Source organism: Protopterus annectens, chromosome 14.part0, assembly GCF_019279795.1.
Source record: "Protopterus annectens isolate FY-2018-M chromosome 14.part0, PAN1.0, whole genome shotgun sequence".
Classification (NCBI taxonomy): Eukaryota; Metazoa; Chordata; order Ceratodontiformes; family Protopteridae; genus Protopterus; species Protopterus annectens.
This window is the reverse complement of record NC_056748.1, coordinates 461,026,016-461,046,576: the sequence shown is the minus strand read 5'-3', so window position 1 is coordinate 461,046,576 and position 20,561 is coordinate 461,026,016. Positions and strand designations below refer to the sequence as shown.

Below are 20,561 nucleotides of genomic sequence, written 5' to 3'. Positions count from 1 at the left end.
ATTCTTGTTAGCAACTCAGGTTATAGCAATAGCAGACAGATTTTGATTAACTGCCTGCTAGAAATGATATTAGAGAACAATGTATTTCTGTTTCAGGATCAGCTATACCTTCAGAAATGGGGAGTTGCCATGGGCACTCCCTGTGCGAATAGTTACGCTAACCTTGTGGTCCATCATTGGGAATTGCAACATTTGTTTAAGCATCCAGATTATAAAAAGGTTAGAATGTACAAGAGGTTTGTTGATGACGTCCTCTTTGTGTGGGATGGGACTGAAGCGGATTGTCTGAGCTTCATTGCTGCATTAGAAATGACCTCTACTTTTTTGAGATTTACAGCAGAAATCTCTCCTGTTCAAGTCCATTTTTTAGACTTAAAGTTGCAAGTTAGTGCCAACAAGGTAGTCACCTCTTTATATAGGAAATCTATTTGGAGGAATTCTTTGTTACGGTTTGAGAGCATGCATCCCAGGTTTACCTTTAGAGGGATTGTTCTAAGCCAAATATATAGAATCTGCAGAATTTGTAGTGATAAGAGTGACCTGGCCTCTGAGTTGAAAGTACTTGAAGGCTTGTTCAAAGAAAGAGGGTACCCTCCCAAGTTAGTAGATGATTGTAAGCAGGAGGTTTTTATGAAAGTATTTGGTAGGAGAGACAGCGCTGCCCCAGTCAGGGATAGTGCTACTTTTCCTGCATTTAATAACTATAAGTATGCTGATAGACTTACTTATGTTACTAAATACACCAGTGATGTTGTTGAACACAATAAAATTGTCAGCAGGAATTGGAATGTGTTGGTTGCAGATCCATTTACCAGAAAAATTGTGGGGGCCTATCCAACATTTAGTTATAAGACATGCAATAATTTAAAACAAACCTTGTGTCTAGAGCAGAGCCGTTTGACTAACAACCACCGCAGTGATCCTCAGGGAACTTTTTTCATGTGGGCACTGTCCCATGTGCCCACATATATCTAATGATTTTAGTTTTCTACATCCTGATGGATCTTTTCTGTTCACACCCAGATTTCATAGTAACTGTAATAGTACTAACTTAATCTATTTGGCCATATGTGATTCGTGCCAAGCTTTTTATGTAGGCCTCACGAAGAGAAGACTTCGTGACAGGATCTACAATCATTGCTATGACATCAGGAAAGGCAATGAAAGTAGTGCCTTGGCAAAGCACATTCTGGAATTTAATACACATAGTTTTAAATTTATGGTTCTGGAACTGCTGGCAATCAACATTAGGGAAGGAGACAACATGAATCAACTGGCTGTGAGGGAGCTTAAGTGGATTTTTACCTTAAAAGCGCATTTACATCCAGGTATTAATCAATATGTTTCAGTTAAACCTGTTCTTAACATGAGGTAGTTGAGACACAAGCGGATTCGCTTTGTTGCATGGCCCTAATATTTAGTGTGTCCCCAATTCTGCTTTTCTGTTTTTATGAGCCTTTCATGTGTTCTTTTATCAGGCTCACCCTCCTCAGTTATGGTTCCACAGAGCCATTTATTGTACAATTTCCTCATTTATTATGCTCTAGGTTGCTATAGGTTTGTCCACAACTTGCCTCATACTGATTTTTTTGGTGTGTTTTCAGTATTCAGCATGTGTACTAGTGTTAAGGCCTTTGTATGGTATAAGGGAATAGTGGGCTGATATTTTGGATAATATTTTATACAGTAGTGGTCCTTTGACTTTGATGGTGGTCTTATATAGGAGTGGTTATCTGTGTATAATGTCAGTTTTATCTTCTGATTGGTTAAGACATTTAGTCGTACATATGCAACATTCTCTGTCCTCCACGTTTAGCATTACTGTGTTTATGGTATGCTGGTGTCTGGCATATGTTTGCCTCTTTTTATATTGGACAACTGGATACTACTAGAGCTGAGTTTTGTTAACTCGCAGATGGTTTCAAACTTCATCTAGAACTCTGAGATCTGTCTTAGTTTAGCTCAGTTTTTTATCATCTCACATGCACTTTATTGTCATTATTTATGTTCTATAGTACAGCCTTTATACTTATATGTTTTGGTCAGGTCCCTTGGACCCTCCAGCCCTATTTGGGTGTTGACTGTTGACAGATTTTGCGTTTGTCTGGTTTCCAGTGAAATAATGTTAGTGTGAACTACCTCATTGGTATTTCGCTAGATATCTGGATGCCTGACATTATTAGAGGTGAGTGGTCTGGTTGCTCGTAGTCTAATTGTTGATTGTTGCCGTTTATATTTTCCGTTTCAGATTTGTTGACAATATTACTTTCATTTTTTCAATATGGGTGTCCAGGTTTGCGTTGCTAGATGGGGAGTCCTCCATCAGGTTATAAGTTAACTAGTAATGCTTCAGCATGCCAGCATTTGGTTGCTACCTCGCTTTTATGCTTGGTAGCTGCTGTTGTCAGTAGGATATTTTTTACTGCTGGACTGGCCTTTGTTGTCTTGATCGTTTTTGTGAATTCTCCTGTTCAGATAATGGGAGCGATCTCATTTTGACTGTGATCGCCATGGACTGATTTCATTCCTGTGGTTTTCTTGAATGGTAATGGCGCTTTCTTTTTGAGATATGATGCGAGTTCAGGGCACTTTGCAGCTGCGTTTTAGGTCAGTATTATTTGATGTTCTGCTGCTGCGATGGTTGTAATAATATGTTTTTAACAAAGATCATGTTTTGCACTCGTTAATAGCAACAATACACTGCTGCTTCTTATTTTCAGAAAAGTAGTTATTGTATGGGACATATTGTTTGACAGTAGTGTTTGCGTAGCATCACTTTTCTACACCACATTTTGTATTTGGTGTGGTCTGATGCACATGGTCTGTTTACCGACCGGATGCTGTACATTAAGGAGTTCAGTATGAGCTCAGTTGAGCGATTTGAACAATAGAGTTAGTTTACATACTTCAGTTGTATTAGGGAATCGCTGTGTTGTATACTCTCATTCAGAAAGTATTGTTTTCCGGTTTATGATTTATGTTTTGTGTTCCGGCTATGATTATTTACAATTTTGTTTTAATGCAAGCTTGGTTTGCCAGCAGGCTTGTATTGTCAGTTTGACAGATGGTTTTGTCTTGTTTTATTTACGCAGAACAGTTTGTCTAAGGCATCTTTTGCCAATTTTGCTATTTATGTCATTTTTTAAACTTTTTAAGGAATTTTTATTTGTTTTACAAAAAATTGTTAATGTTGTCCCTTTAAACTAGCCTACTATGATTGTTATCAATTATCTAATTAGGGTTTAAATTGGTTAGTTTGAGCGCCAAAAGAGTTTGTATAAAAAGCTGTCTAAATTCATGTCTTACTACACCTGAAGAAGCATAGTACAGGTACGTGAAAGCGCTTCTGTGTTCCTGTTCCTAATAAAGAAGCTTTCCATAACAGTGGTCATCTCCGTGTGGTGTCTCCAGTGGATTTTGTGTGTTCCATACATACACACACATATATATATATATATACATACACATCATACACACACACACACACACATATATATATATATATATATATATATATATATATATATATATATATATATATATATATATAGATATATATACACACACACACACATATATATATATATATATATATATATATATATCTATACACATATACACACACACATATATATATATATATATATATATATACACACACACACACACACACACATATATATATATATAGATATATATAGATATATATATAGATATATATATACATATATATATATAAATATACGTATATATAGATATATATATATATATATATACATACATACACACACACACACACACACACACACACACACACATATATATATATATATACACACACACACACACACACACACACACACACACACACACACACACACACACACATATATATATATATATATATATATATATATATATACACACACACATACACACACACACACACATATATATATATATATATGCATACACACACATATATATATATATATATATATATATGTGTGTGTGTATATATATATATATATATATATATATATATATATATACACACACACACACACACACACACACACACACACACACACACACACACACACACACAGACACACAGACACACCGAAAATCCATTTAATTAAAACTCACACAGAAACCTTATTTTAACGAAGTTTCACATCCCTGGAATTTTAATCCAGGAAAAGCAGTTTTGGCCAGCATTTAAAAAAAAACACACCAAAGCATGTCAAACCCACCACACCCCCCAATGTAGGGGGCTGCACCCCCATCTAAATATACCAACGCCGAGATTGTACTATAGTGGGGAAAAGGGCACACTTCCCCATGTTGGCCAACTGCCTTTTTTCTTTGGATTAAATTTCCGTTGATGTGAAACTTCGTTAAAATAAGGTTTATGAGGAGTTGTCTTGATCATGTAAGTTTCGATTAAATGGATTTTCTGTCTACTCAAGTAGGCCCATAAATATATATACATACATACACACACATATACACATGCACACACACATATATATATATATATATATATATATATATATATATATATATATACTCACACACACACATACATACATACCCAAATGACAGTGATACTCTTGCTTGAGTTGTCTGTTGCAGCGCTTGGAGAAGTAAAGAAAAAAATATTTTCTCTGTAAGCACTCTTTTGTCATGCAGAGAATTTCTCGGGTTTCTGAAAAACAAGAGTTCTTTTTATACGAAATGATAAATCAGACTTGTTTTGCTGAACTTAAATCTCCAGTGGCTCTTGGTTCTTTTGAACTAGAAGTACAGGTTTCAGAGCATTTTTCCAGTCATCATCAGGGTGTTCACAGTCAGAGAGAGCAACACTGCAGGCCCTGCCAAAGTAGCAATTGAAAGCTTCATATAGATCCACAGGCATGTGTCTTTTAAACCTGCCTGTATTCTCTTAAAGGGCATGAAAGACACTCTAGATGAAAACAAATTACTCCGATGAAGAACTTTCAAAACAGGAGACAGAAATATGACAGAAATTTAGAAAACTAAGAGCCACTGGAAAGTACTTATGCCATTCCTGAAAAAGGTTTGGTAAACATGGCTGAACGCAAGAAAAGGTAATTGCAGCCAAGTTTTTATTCAAGTCAGAGCAAAAAAGATATGTTCATGGCTTAGTCCTAGTACAGTGCTTACATAACAAGTTTCACAATGGCTTCAGTGCTGCCAGACAGGACTCCATACATATGGCCTGACAGAAGTAAAATCCCTACACCACTATCGTTATCCTAGGAAAAAGTCCTCCATGAAAGCAAGACTATATGTTGATACTCCACTCTGGGGGGAAAACACTGGAAACGCTTCAGAACATTAATCAGGCAACAGGCTGGAAAAGATCTTATTGAGGTCTTTAGGCTGAGGGCAACAGAGGATGTCAACCTTTAGGACTACAGCATCTCATATTAGCTCAAAGAACAGAGTCCAAACTGCAGCAAACTCTGGACAAAGGCTAACAGAGATTTTCATGAGTCTTAAATACACCATCAAGGATGGCAACAAGAAGATCTTTTCAGCATAATCTAAGGTTCTCTTTGGGAAGGCTAGCATGCAAGGAAGAGCATAGAAGAGAACCTTGTTAAAGGAAAGAAATGCAAATTCTGTATCATACAGGTGATGAACACAACTCTTACTGGAAATTTCCAAAAATAAACTATTATGACTAGACTTGCATTAATAAAGGCATCTCAGTGAAATGTAGGAGCCATTATACTACGAAATGTGTGTCTTATTACCTTTCAAATAAGCTTGGTTTCAGTATGAACATTTTTCTCAGTAATACATTTGGGTTCTAATTTTGTAGATCAGTAACCCATACCTCCTAGATAAAAATTCTGAAAAGGCCTCTCCTCTAAGACACAGAGTGCAATACAGAAATATAAAATGCTAGCTGAAGTCCCAAGTTCAACCACTTGGAAACAGCATGATTTATTACCATTCTTAGCACACTATTCTGGCAATTAAAATAGGGGTACATTAGCTGGTATAAGACTGGCTTTCAACGGACTGCTGCTGTCAAGCAGATGCAATGCAAAATACTACAAGTAATCCATGCACAGCAATGCATATAATAGGAACACCCCCCCCCCCCAATGGTTGGGATCATAATATATAAAGTACTGGTCACAAGAATGGCAGTTAACATTAATCTTCATGGACATTACACTATCTCATACCTCAAACAATCGGGTTAAACATAGCAAAGAGAAACTTAAACCAGCTCAGCAGTCTGCAAACAAGAAAAAAAAACTTATGCCCAAGTCTTCTTACCTCCCCTTGTTGCTCCCGTCGCTCTTGCCTTTGATAAGTATAACGCATTCGACCATTGCTGTACACATGGACATTATCTTGAAATAGAACGAAATCATAATAAAATAATGGTGAGATTTACATATTTTAAGCAAGAAATAAAAAAAAGAACTTCAGTTAAAGGTTTTCTTCCGTCTATGCCATGGAGCAGCAGTACACCTACACAATTAAACAATATGGCACAAATATATGTTTCATACACCCAGCCAACATGGGTTGGAATCCTACAGTCATTACAAAAAATGAAAAGTAGTCTCTGATCCTACAACTAACAGGAAACAATCCCCCAAAGACGCCTCCCTAGACAGTGCTTTATAATGAACAGCCAAGGCAGACAGAAACTAATGATCTCCAACAGGAAATCCAGGTATGTTGACTATAGTTTGCACTCCCTATAGACAGATCTGATGTTAAATTTCCCCAAATAAGTTTCCACTTGATCATTAGAAACATATTTATCAATTGGGTATCCCAATAACTCAGGTTAGAATGAATTTTACGAGTAAAGTTTCCAAAAATTAATGATCAGCTTGTGAGAATGCAGACTGATTCCCACTAATCAAGACAACCTATACTTTACAAACCAAGTCCCTTCAATTTCAGAAAGAAGTGAACATCAAGGCATACAGACTGCAAATACCAAGACTGTTGGCACTCTATAACTGACCAGAAACTGTCTACAGAAAAAAATGTAGACATCCACTGTCCCAAAGACAATACACAAAAACAGAAGAATTAATCTCTTTCTGCATGTCATCATAAACCGTGACAGAGGAAGGTTGAGCCATGAGAGGGCATAGCTAGGAGTAAAAATGATACAAACATATATGTGTGTGTGTGTGTGTGTGCACGCTTTACAAACAACGACATACAGAACATCCAGAATTTCTTCAGTCAGCAGCTGTGCTGTTGAGGTGCACAATAGGTTGTTGGCTATCGGCCGTGTTGGGAATTAGAGTCTTTTGTAGGATGCATATGTATTCAATGGTAGCAAACAGCACAGCATGGAGAAGTTACAGCAGCCAGTACTCTTCCATTTCCAGCGACATGACCTACTTCTGAGATATGAGGGTTCAACAACAGACACTAGATTACATTCTGTATAAAAGAGGGGATGTGGAGTTTGACAAAAGAAAGAAAATGATGTGCTGTTCTTTTCCCCCCTCGTCACTGACAAACTAAATTGCTGAGTATACCACAATCATCATGCTACGTACAGGTGGAAGCAAATATAACCAAAATTTTAGTCATAATACTCAAGTCTCGGAGTTTCAGCATGCAACACAAATTATTCACACTGGATGATAAACTACATTCATCTACCTAAATGGACAAATCATCTGACAAACTCCAAACAAGGTACTGTAGAATTTTATTAGTTAACATTTATTATCTCTGCCTAGCATGTAAAAAAGTACAGCTATATAAAAGTACCATTTATCTACAAAAGTAGATGTTCAAATTCATCACTGCTGCAGTAGCCTTTGGCCTGTATGGATTGTGTCCTGTCCAGGATACAACTGACCAGCTTCCAATAGATCTGGCATCCTCCCACACCTTCACTCTGCCTGCTGACTTGCAGGCTCTGTACAGGGAAATCAGCAGTCAGAGAGAAAGTTTCACTAGGACTTTCTTGTCCATAAGGAGCATACTCATTCTGAACTTAAAAAATAACTTTACAACCCAACAACTAACTATATACACAAGAAGGGGGATGGAGGGTGGCTGCAGCTACTGCAGCTGTGAGCAATCCAAACATCTCCTGCTATGGTAAGTGCAACTTACACAACTGTATTATGTTTATAATGTTCACTGTAGCAGTAGCCTTTAGATACACAGACTGATTACTCAAGCCTATACAACTCGGTATTAGGAAGAATATGATCCACGAGCCCCTGGAGAATGGTCCAAGCAAAGCCCATCTTGGACCTAGAAAAGGAATCCAGTCTGCAATGCTTTGTAAAATTATGCACATAGGACTGTGCAGCTGCCTTTAGAATACTTCTAGAGTCCACCCCTTTTTAATGGGGCATCGAAAAAGCCAAGGATCTAGTAGAATGTGCCTTGATACTGCCTTGTATTGATTTACCATGATGGTTATAACAAAAGGCAATAGCGGACAACCATTTTGAAATTATCTGTTTTGACATGGGTTGCCCTTTTTTGGTCCCATCATAACAAATCCAGACATCTCCTGTTATGGTTAAGTGCAACTTACACAACTGTATTATGTTTATAATGTTTACTGCAGCAGTAGCCTTTAGATACACAGACTGATTACCAAAGCCTATACAACTCGGTATTAGGAAGAATATGATCCACGAGCCCCTGGAGAATGGTCCTAGCAAAGTCCGTCTTGGACCTAGAAAAGGAATCCAGTTTGCAATGCTTTGTAAAATTATGCACACAGTACTGTGTAGCTGCCTTCAGAATACTTCGAGTCCACCCCTTTCTAATGTGCCATCGAAAAAGCCAAGGATCTAGTAGAATGTGCCTTGATACTGCCTTGTATTGATTTATCATGATGGTTATAACAAAAGGCAATAGCGGAGGACAACCATCTTGAAATTATCTGTTTTGGCATGGGTTGTCCTTTCTTTGCCCCATCATAACAAATAAATACTTAATTTTGCTTTTCTAAATAACTTAGCTCTGTGAAACAGTACCTGAGCTGCCTCTGCATGTCCATATGATGTAAAATCCTTTCTCCCTGCTTTACAGGATCTGGGTAAAAGACAGACTGATGGCTTGGTTCAAAGTAATCTCTGAAACAACCCTGGGCATCAATGAGGGATTTGTTCACAATAAGACTCTATTCCAAAGAAAAAACAGATGACAGTTACAATCTCTCTTGGCTGGTGAGCTTTAAGACAATCTTCTTGCAGATGTCAGAGCAATGAGAAAGTGCAGTTGTGTAAGCAAACTTACCATAACAGTAGATGTTCAAATGATTACTGCTGCAGTAGAATTGGCTATATGGGCTATATCCTGCCAAAAATATAATAGCTGGCCAGCTTCCAAAGCTTCAGGGTACCTTTCAAAGGCTCTCACAGTTAGGCAGCTTGAGTTGAGCTGCCTGAAAAAAGAAGTTATGTGCTCACCATAATGTTCCATGTTTGTAGTCCATCTCGCCCTTCATTCTTACATATGGATTCGGAGCAGATCCTCGGCTCCGACTCGGCCTATTACAAAGCTCAAAGTCTCTTAGTTGGCTCGTGGCTAGGAAGGTATCCCATAGTGCACTAGTACAATCCCCAGATCTTGTTTGTTGCTAAACTATAGATAGAGAAAAGGAAACTAGGGTAATCCAGAAAGAACAAACAATAATGAAAGATCTCCACCCTACCAAGGAAGCACTATCCTGTCTCCAGATCCTTTCAGGATGGGGGTAGGTGGGTGGGTTCGTAAGAATGAAGGGTGAGATGGACTACAAACATGGAAGATTATGGTGAGTACATAACTTCTTTATGTTCTGTAGTCCTATCTTGCCTTCATTCTTACATATGGGACAGCGTCCCTAGCACCTTACTCCTGGGTGGCTCACGGAAAAATACTCCTGAGTACCGTGGAACCAAAGGAGGGCTCTACCCCTTGAGATAAGGTCCAATTTCTAATGAGTTCAAAGTATGAGTGAGGGGTAGCCCAAGTTGCTGCTGCACAAACAGTGTCAACTGGAGCTCTGGCTTGGAAGGCAGCAGAAGTAGACTGGGACAATGTAGAATGAGCCTTAATCTTGAGCGGTAGAGTCTTTCCATTGGAGGAATGAATAAATAAAGGAAATACAGCTCGAGATCCAATCTGACAGAGTCACTTTAGAAACTGGAAGACCTAGTCTAGAATCTGAAAAGGATACAAACAATTGGTCTTTCTGAATTCTTTAGTCCTGTGAAGGTAGAACCGTAACTGCCTGTGAACATCCAATTGGTGAAATTTATATTCTGCTGCGTTAGAATGACTGGGGAAAAACACCGGTAATTCTATAGTTTGGTTCAAATTAGAGTGAGAGCAAATTTTAGGGATAAAGGAAGGGTTTGTATGAAGAGAAACCCTGTCTTTGTGGAAAATCAAGTAAGGAGCCTGTATAGACAGTGCTTGAAGCTCTGAAACTCGTCTAGCTGATGTGATGGCTACTAGAAACAAAGTCTTCCAAGACAAAAATTTCAGGGGGCACAAATGAGCAGGTTCAAAAGGTGGTGAGGTTAGTTTGGACAGGACAAAGTTCAGATTCCAGGAAGCTACCGGTTCCTGAAAGAGGGGTCTCAACAAAGTAGCACCTTTAAGGAAGGTTTTAAACAATCTGTGTGACATCAGTTAGACTCATGTTGACCTAAATGAAAATTAGATATCACTGCCAATTGGACCTTAATTGTGGCAGCAGCAGATCCCTGATGGAAAAGTTCAGACAAAAATTCTAAACCCATTGAAATGGATGCAGTGTAAGGGTCTACATTCCTTTCTTCAGCCCAGATAAAAAACCCTCTCCATTTGCTAGTGTATAACTTCCTAATGGAAGGTTTATGTGATGATGTGAGGATGAAAGTCACAGCAGGGGAAATAATCATGAAGCCTGACAGGGATGGAATTGGAGCAACCATGCTGTCAGGTTGAGGGTGTGGAGGCTGGGGTGAAGGGAGCCTGACGTGTCAAGAGGTCTGGCACTGGGTCCTGAGTCCATGGATCGTCTAGTAGATGAGGCCCAAGAAAGGGGAAACAAATCTGTTGAGGCCAGTAAGGAGTAATGAGAATCATTTTGCTTCCCAGCAGCTTCGCTTTCCGAATCATTTTCGATAGGAGAGGAAAAGGAGGGAACGCATAAAGGAGTCCCAGGGGCCAATCGTGAACAAGTGTGTCTCTCCGTGACTCCCCCGGAGCGGGGATAAGGGAAAAAGAGCTGCTGCATTTGGAGTTGATCGGACTGGCGAAGAGGTCGCAGCAAGACCGTCCCCCCATTTGCAGAAGACCTGATCCGCTATTTCCTGATTCAGAGACCACTCTTGAGGCATCAGGATTGCCTGGCTGAGTTTGTCGGCTATCACACTGGTTGTCCCTGGGATGTGCGTTGCCACCAGAAAGCGCTGGGAAGATATCGCCCACTTCCAAACACGAATCGCCTCTCAGCAAAGGGGGCACGATCTGGTTCCACCTTGTTTGTTGAGATACCATACCACCGACATGTTTTCTGATTGGATTGCTATTGTCCCTAGAGGAGAGAGAGAGAGAGAGAGAGAGAGTCATGAAGTGCTTGCAACGCTAGAATGTGCCTTGGACAGTCCTGCCTAGATAATCCCCCCACCCACCCACCCAATCTGTGAGGCATCTGTGGTCACAGTAGCAACAGGTTGGCAAGGAAGGAATGGAGTGCCTGATGTTAGATGGTCTGGTTGGCTCCACCAACAGAGGCCCATTTTGCAAGACTCTTATGATAATGTGGTGATATAGAGGCAGTTGTTGAAAGGACCACTGGGACGATAGGAGCCGTTGAAGAATTTGCATATGTAATCTGGTGAGAGGGACTAACATGATAGTGGAGGCCATGGTCCCTAAGAGTTTCAGAGGTTCTGTGCTCTTTCTGTACGTAGACGAGCTAACATGGCGGCTGTCTCTATTTCTGTGCATATAAAAGTCACAAATTGAGAGGGCGATAAGGCAGACTTTTCCCAATTTATTGTGATTCCCAACTGGGAACAAAGTTGGATAGTGGAATTTCTGGTTTGAAGGAGTAGATGCTTGGTGGAGGCGGTCAGGAGCCAGTTCTCCAGGTACGGAAACACTTGGAATCCTAGACATCTCAAGTGAGCCGTCACTACTGCCATACATTTGGTGAACAACCTGGGGGCTCTGGTGAGACCAAAGGACAAAGCAAGAAATTGGTAGTGATTGGCTCCCAGCCGGATGCGTAGGTGGCTCCTCGACGCTCTGTCGATTTTTATATGGTAGTACGCATCTTGGGAGGTCTATGGAGCACATCCAATTGCTTTCCCTAACAACGGGAGTATAGACTGCAGTGTCACCATCTGGAATTTGTCCTTCTTTATGATTTCTTTAGTTTGCTGAGGTTCAAGATGGGCCTCCAAGTCCCCTGTACGTTTTGGCACTAAAAAGAATCTGGAGTAAGTTCCGAATCCTACCTGGTCTGCGGGGATGGTTTGGATGACTCTGTTTGCGAGCAACTTTTTCATTTCTACAGTTGCTTGATCCCTGTGATTGGGTGGAACATCCGGGATCTTCTTGGGAGCGTGGGGTGGAAGAGAGAAGGGTATGGAGTAGATTATTATTTGTACCCATTTGTCCTAGGTGACGTTTATCCAGGCTTCTGGATACAAAGATATGCGACCCCCAACTGGCTCCAGAGAAGCACAGCCCGGTCCCACATCAGGAGCGCTGATAGGGACGGCCTTGAAACGAATCGCGGCCTCCCTGGTTTTGCAGGCCACCCCGCCTCTACAGCAACGTCTACCATCTGGTCCTCCTCCTCTGAAGGAGTCACCACCCTGTGCATCCGGGAAAATTCTCTGGGACTTCTTGAACCACATCTTACCACCTCTCTGACCCTTTGGATATGGTCTAGAGGGGACAGTAAAACATACTCCCACAGCACAGAGTGTTTTCCCTTCTTGTTCGCACCTGGTGAGTGTATCTTTTACCTTCGGTCCAAACAATGAAGAACCGTCAAAGGGGGGCATTGGTAAAGGTAGACTTGAATGCCTCCACGAAATTACATAAGCCCATCCAGGAATGTCTCCTAAGGGAAATTCCTGAACCCGCTGCCCTGCTCGCTCCATCAGCTGCATAAGAAATCAGCCTCATGGAGGAGTTCACAATGGAATTTAAGGTGGACAACTGAGCAGACACCTTCTCAGGGACTCCTTCAGTAGATGTACCTTGTAGAGTATCTCCCAACTCCATAAGGAGATCTCTTTGAAGCCTCATAAAATGTATTAGATAGTTCAGTGATCTGAGTGTAAACGCCGCTGAAGAAAAGATACGCTTCCCGTATTTGTCCATCATTCGAGACTCCTTATTCAGTGGATGGACAGATGAAGTCTCTGCTAGCTCCTTCTTAGAGGCCGCCACCACCATGGCATCTACAGGCACGCCGTTGGACAAAAAAGTTTTCTCTTTGGGGGCAGACAGAAATTTATTGGGTCTTCTGGGAACTGGCTCCATGGTATCAGAAGTCTCCCACACCTTCCGACTAACAAGGTCGGAAAGTTCATCAAAAGGTGGAGACACGTACGAGGCAGAAGGTTGAGACCCGAAAGCCTTCGGGTACACTGACTCCTCATCAGAAGGGGTAACAGTGAGCCAACCGCCTCTCTGTTTAAGGATTTCTAAGATGTCTACAAAGGAGACATCAGAGGGCGACTTGGGGGACCCTTCTGACTCCTCGAGGTCAGTGTTGGAGGTAATGGACTCATCCTGGGAGTCTATATGCTTAATCTTGCATGTCCTCTTCCAAGGGGGCTCCTCAAAAGGATACTCTGGGGAGGTCTCAGAAGACTGGGGGGGCACCAACCGGGGGATCCTGAGGCTGCGGGTCTCTGCTGTCGAGAAAGGTTGGTGCTGAGGGAAAAAAAAGTGTGTCAGTACCCTTGTGTGGAACTGATGAGTGAGACAGCACACTCCTCATCATCTCGAAAGCAGATCTCTCCGACTCCGAAGACTGCCTTGGCTCTGAGGAAATGGAGGAAGTAATCGGCTCTAGAACGACCAGCTCTGAGATAGATGCAGGGTCCGAGCTCACCCTAGCCGACGCACCGAGAGGGAGACTTGGAACTGAAGAGGTTCAGGTCCAAGTGCCCCCGTCGGGGCCAACCAGTGAGCTTCGGCTCCTAGACACCACAAACGGCACTGAAGGTGTCGTAGTGGAAATCAGCTCTGAGACAGCTTCGAGGGGAGCTGGAACTGAGGATTCCACAACAAGTGGCACCGCACACTCCGGCTCCGAAGGCCCGACAAGACTCGGAGGAGGAACCACAACAGGGGGGATGGACTCAGACAGCTCCGGAACCGACTGGGTCGGAGCCAACAACAGCTCTGGAAGGGCAGACTACTTCAGGAGTCTAAGCACTACTTTCGCCACATCTTCCTCTAACAGGGTCGTGGAGGATTTGGATGACAGGGTAGGCGATCTGGATCTCTGCAGAATTAGAGATCTTAAGGTTGGGGAGACCAGCAAGGGACCTCTGGACTGGCTCCGATGACTTTTTTCGGTAGTCGGCTCCGAAATGATTGGGGCCGACAATGAAGTGCCAATATCAATAACCTCGACTGGCTCAAAGGACATTGGAGCCAAGGAGGCAGAAGTCTTATCCAGTTTAGATTGTTTCTGAGGAGGTTCAGAAACAATGGTCGGCTCCGGGGAATGCCTTCTGGCCGACTTAACCTTCTCTCTCTTGGAAGAATGGGATTTTGATGAAGATGAACTTCCTAAGTCTTCCTCAAAGGAAGGCTTGAGGAGACCTTTCAAGATTAGCTTGTTCTTCCGCTCCTGGAGAACTCTGGAGCTGAAAGACTGACAGAATAGGCAAGTTTCCTGCAAATGAATGGCTCCGAGACAATATACACAATTACTATGACCATCCGTAATTGACATCTTCTGGGAGCAATTTTTTGAAATCCGAAGGTTTATGGTCTTTTGAGTCTTTCAACATGCTGGAAAGCCAAGTAACAAGCAATATACAACAGACACACGAGGTCTAGGTCCTCTAACTTAAACGGACCTAGCTAGACATGCTAAGTCATAGAAAGGTCAGAAATTAAGCAGTTGTAATAAGCGGAGAAACACTATTGCACACAATTTTAACTTTCTAATAAATGGGGAAAAACACAGGCCCTAAACGCAGACCGCTGAAAAACTCAAAACAATGCTAGCAAAAACACTGCACACTATATATATATATATATATATATATATATATATATATATATATATATATATATATATATATATATATATATATATACACATACACATACACACGGACTAGAAAAAAAACAAGGTCCTAAATAATCGCAGACCTAATAACAATATTAGCAAGAACTAGCACACAGGATAACAACGGAGAACAAGGGCCAACCAGTTCTCAACAAAGTAACTGATTTAATAAGGAAAATACACTCCTAAAATATTCTAAACACTTCTAATGTTATTAAACATTATCTAGTAAGTGAAAAAAATTTGCTACAAAAACCACTAAAGTGATAATATAAAAAGGTTGAAACTTAGCTATGGCCAGGCAAGAAGCACTTCTGAACTTGTAGATGTGGCAAATGAGATCTGGGGATTGTACTAGTGGACTATGGGATACCTGCCTAGCCACGAGCCAACTAAGACATTGAGCTTTGTAATAGGCAGAGTCAGAGCAGAGGGCTCCGAACTCGTATGTAAGAATGAAGGCAAGATAGGACTACAGAACATCACAGGTTTGAGCACCAAGCCCATTCAGATCTTTCATGCCAGCTGAGAGAGAGGAAGGATAAGCCCTGACAGGTCATAGGTAGGAGTAAAAAAAATATATAAACATATATAAACACACATACATTTTATATACATACATATACATACATATATATATATATATATACACACACAAACACACAAATGTATACAGACATGTGTAGCGCACACACACCCTGGTGAAAATCAAAAAAAAAAAAAAATCGGGGTAGGAGTGAGGAAATGGATGCTGCAGCAATGACTATTCAAAATAACTACTGTTATGCTAAGTTTACTTACACAACTGTACTAGGTTCATCATACTGATCACGACTGTAGGAGCCTTAGCTACTTCAGTAAACTGCCCTGCCTTACAACATTCGGTAGGTAGAGGAGGAAGTGTCCAGCAACCCCTGGAGAATGGCCCTAGCAAAGCCTGATCTAGACCTACAGGAATGAAGCTTGTAGAGCTGTGTAAAGTATGTTCAGAGGACCAAGCTGCTGCTTTTTAAAATACTTATAGAATCCAAACTTTTCCAAATAGCAATAAATTAAGACAAATCTTTGGTACAGTGGCGGCATGACCCTGCATGGAATAGTTCCGCTATTGTGAGAACAGCAAAAGTTAATAGCCTAAGACCGAGCCAAAGATCTGAAAGATTTAGTTCTGTCAAGATACCTCCAGAGTGTCTGTGGACATCCAAGGTACAGAGTATCCTTTCTCCCTAATTTTTAGGTTTAGGAAAGAAAACAGGAAGATGGATCGTGTTGCTTAAAGTAAACTCAGATACTACTTTAGGCAAAAAAAGAAGGATTCGTTTTTAAAGGAACCTTTCCTCTGTGGAAAATGAGATAGGGTTGACTCGCCTTAAGAGCTTGCAACTTAGACACCCTTTTTGCATAGGTCAGAGCAATCACTAAAACAGTTTTCCCTGTTAAGAACCTCAAGTCAGCTAGGTTGGCTGGTTAAATGGAGCAAGTGTTAGCTTCTCCAACACAAAATTACGATCAAAATGAGGGGCATTGATTTTCTTGGAGGCCTCTTATGCAAAACTACTTTCAAAATCATTTTGACATGAGAATGCATTGAAAGAGGAGGGTCCATGGGCAGACATGCTTAAATGGACAATAAATGATCTTTGACGGAGGGGTAAGAAAGGCCATAGCCTAACTCACACAAATATTGTAAACACCAGAGTAATACTAGCCCCAAACAGGCACTGGTTATGTTATCAACTAGAAAAAAACTTTTTCATTTGCTATCACATGATTTTCTAGTAACAGGCTTTCTTACCTCCATAAGTACCTGCTGCACAAACTCAGCAAACAGGTGCTTAAATGGAATTAAGACCCGATCATTCATGCAGTCAGCTGAAGCTCACTAAGGGAGGTTGGGGTGCAAACACCCTTGTTCTTGTATGAATAGATTCACTATGTGAAGAAGCTTGTGGTAATTGCCCCTGGTTATTTTCAAATGAGAGAACCACTGTTGCCTGGGCCAGAAGGAAGTCACAATGATCTTGGAGCATTCCTTCTGATTCTTCAGAAACTTCCTAGATATTAATGGAAAGGGTGGAAAAGCATATGGAAGCACTCCTGTCCCAGGAAAGGAAAAAGTATCAGTCTTCCAGACCTTTTTGCATGGAGTCTTGAGGAAGAATTTTGCCAGCTGACTGTTCAGAGTGGAGGCAAAGAGTCTGCTAAAGGAACTGCCCAAAGATGAATCAAATCAGGGAATACCTCCTGCTTTAGTTTCCATTTGTAAAGGAATGCCCTGGTCATGCTCAGCTCGTCTGTCACACATTTTGCTTTGACAGGATGTAGAATGCCTGTACAGGGAAATTGTGCTATGAACCTATATCCCAAGCTAACATGGCTAGTCTGCAAAAGGGGTAAGACCGGTTTCCCCCCCTTCTTGACGGTACCACATGACTGTGGTATTGTCTGAACTTCAAGAGTTACAGAAGTCTGGTCAGGTCAGGTCAGGTGGGTGAGGAATTACCCCCTGGAAAGGAGGAATTTCCTCCCACTGCCAACTGTAACTTTGATGCATGATCTTCAGAACCCATTTGAAACTATCTGTTGCCATAGAGAAAGTACAGTTTTGTACCCACTATAAATGTAGATGTTCGAGTGTATACACTGCTGCAGTCATTACACTTGGGTTATCCTGCCGTCAGGTGGTTCTCCAGTCGGTCTGAGTTCCAAAGTCTTGGTCCGGCGTCGGTTGCTGTCGCCTCCTCCTTGACGTCAGTGCGACAGGGGTTTATAACATGCAGCCAACCCCATTTTCTTCAGTTTTTCTTGCCCCAGATATCAGGTGCCCCCAAATAGATAGGCAATTCAAATTGCTAATAAAACATACATAAGAAAAGCAAACAACAACTTTCAGCTACCAGCAATACTCCCCATAGGTAGTAAAGGGTAGAAGACATAGGTACGTACCAGCAAGTAAGAGGGGAAGGAGGAAGGGTAACCTGGACTGCAGCAGTGTATACACTCGAACATCTACATTTATGGTAGGTACAAAACTGTACTATGTTCATCGTGTTACACTGCTGCAGTCATTACATTTGGGTAGAATCCCAAATCTGAGGTAGGGTGGCTGGTTCTATAAGGCATTAGGGGTGGCTATAAGGCCCTGCAGCACTGCAGTGGCGAATCCAGCTCTGGATTTAGAGTATAGAGGCAGATGGTAATGCTTGGTGAAGGTGAAGGTGAAGGTAATGTACAGAACTCCAAGTTGCTGCTTCCAAAATATCCTTGGTAGGTACTCCTCTAAGGTAGGCAGTTGAAGTGGCTGTTGACCTGGTGGAGTGAGATCTAATGCTGCTAGGTACAGGTTTCCCATGGTGTGTATAGCAGAAACTTATACAATGTCCTATTTTGAAATAGTCTGTTTTGAAATGGCTTTTCCCTGTGCTCCTGCAGCATATGCTACCAATAATTGCTCAGATTTTCTGAAAGCTTTGGTTTTGTCCAAGTAGAAGCGTAACTGCCTGTGAATGTCCAAAGAATGCAGTAGTCTCTCCCCTTTATTCTGTGGTTTTGGATAAAAAGTTGGCAAGTGAATAGTTTGGTTTAGAGCCACACTGGATACTACCTTTGGCATAAACGTAGGGTTAGTTCTTAAAGACACCCTGTCCTGGTGGAAAATGAGGAAAGGTTCCACTGCCATTAGTGCCTGTAATTCTGAAACTCTTCGTGCTGATGTTATTGCCAGGAGCAGAGCAGTTTTCCAAGAGATATATTTTAATTCTGCTGTGTTAGCTAGCTCAAAAGGAGGTAAAGTTAAATTTTCCAAAACAAAGTTGAGGTCCCAAGTTGGAGTAGGTGCTCTACGGGGCGGTCTTATGTTTTTAGCCAGTCTGAGGTACTGTCTTAGCAAAGGATTAGAGAAAATTGGTGGATCCGTGTTATAATGAGCAGAGATGGCAGAGGCGTGGCTCTTGATGGATGAGAAGGAGAGGCCTTTGTCCAGCATCTCAGTTAAATATTGTAGTATCTGAGGAATGTTTGGGAAAGAGGGTCAAGGCTGTGAGCTTGGTTCCAGGCACAGAATCTCTTCCATTTATCCGAATAGGCTTTCCTGGTACTAGGCCTTCTGGCCTCCAGAATGGCATCCATAACAGCTTTGGAGAGAGGCATTGCTTGCTTGACTAAGGAATCTTCCATGCAGCTAGGTTTAAGGTCTTTAGCTGGCTGTGTAGTATCTGATTGTTGTACTGAGTCAGCAGATGAGGGATTTGAGGCAAAATCCAGGGTGGTTCTTATGCTAAGTTCTTTAAGATTGGGTACCAGTGCTGGCGTGGCCAGTCTGGTGCAACCAGGATCATCTTTGGCTCTTCTTGCCTGGCTTTTATGAGTACCTTTGGCAGGAGAGGTAGTGGTGGGAAAACGTATACTTGAAGGTTTTTCCAGTTAATGAGAGGGCATCCACTTTCCATGCTTGTGGATGGCAACTCCTTGTGCAGAATTTCTGTAGCTGGCAGTTCATTGGGGATGCAAACAGATCTATGTCCGGGCTCCACCATTTCTGTGTTATCATTCTGAATATTTGCGGATTCAATTCCCATTCGTAGGGATCCATGATGTTTCTGCTTAAGTCGTCTGCCAGTGTGTTTCTCTCTCCTGGAAGGAATTGTGCTTGCAGATGAACTTGATAGTTTAGAGCTGTGTTCCACAAGGTCATGGCTTGTCTGCAGAGGGGGTAGGAGTGAGTGCCCCCTTGCTTGTTTATGTACCACATAACTGTGGTGGTGTCTGTCTTTAGTAGTAGTTGTCCTGGATGCAGCAGGTCCTTGAAAGCTATAAGGGCATTTTGTATAGCTAGCATCTCTTTTTGATTGATGTGAAGAGGCTTTTGTTCTGCGGGCCACTTGCCCTGAATACATTTGCCTGCCATGTGTGCTCCCCAGGTGTAATCCGATTCATCCGTTGTCAGTGTTTGCCTGGCTGTGGGTTGAGTAAAAGGCTGTCCCTTGTTGAGGTGACAAGCTTGAGCCCACCATCGAAACTCCTGTTGAAGGCAAGGAATTAGTGGCATAACCGTTTCCAAACTTTGACAGTGTTGAGACCATAAATTCTTTAGGTACCATTGTAGTTTCCTCATATGCAGTCTGGCATATGGAATTAGTAGTATGCAAGATGCCATGTAACCCAAGGCCTGCAGAATTTTTCTTGCAGGGAGTTGGGTCTTTGTTGCCATCAATTGAAAGTATTGAGTCAGTTGTCCTTGCCTGTCTGGCGTGAGATAAGCCAT

General features: G+C 41.6%; 1 protein-coding gene across 1 annotated transcript in view; it reads right to left on the bottom strand.

Annotated features, from left to right (window-relative positions):
• DNAJB12 (DnaJ heat shock protein family (Hsp40) member B12) overlaps positions 1-20,561 on the bottom strand; it is a 1,115,823-nt gene that overhangs the window by 478,562 nt on the left and 616,700 nt on the right. Inside the window, exon 5 of the mRNA XM_044056212.1 lies at positions 6,322-6,398. Coding sequence (XP_043912147.1) covers positions 6,322-6,398 — 77 coding nt within the window. The remainder of the gene's footprint in view (positions 1-6,321; positions 6,399-20,561) is intronic.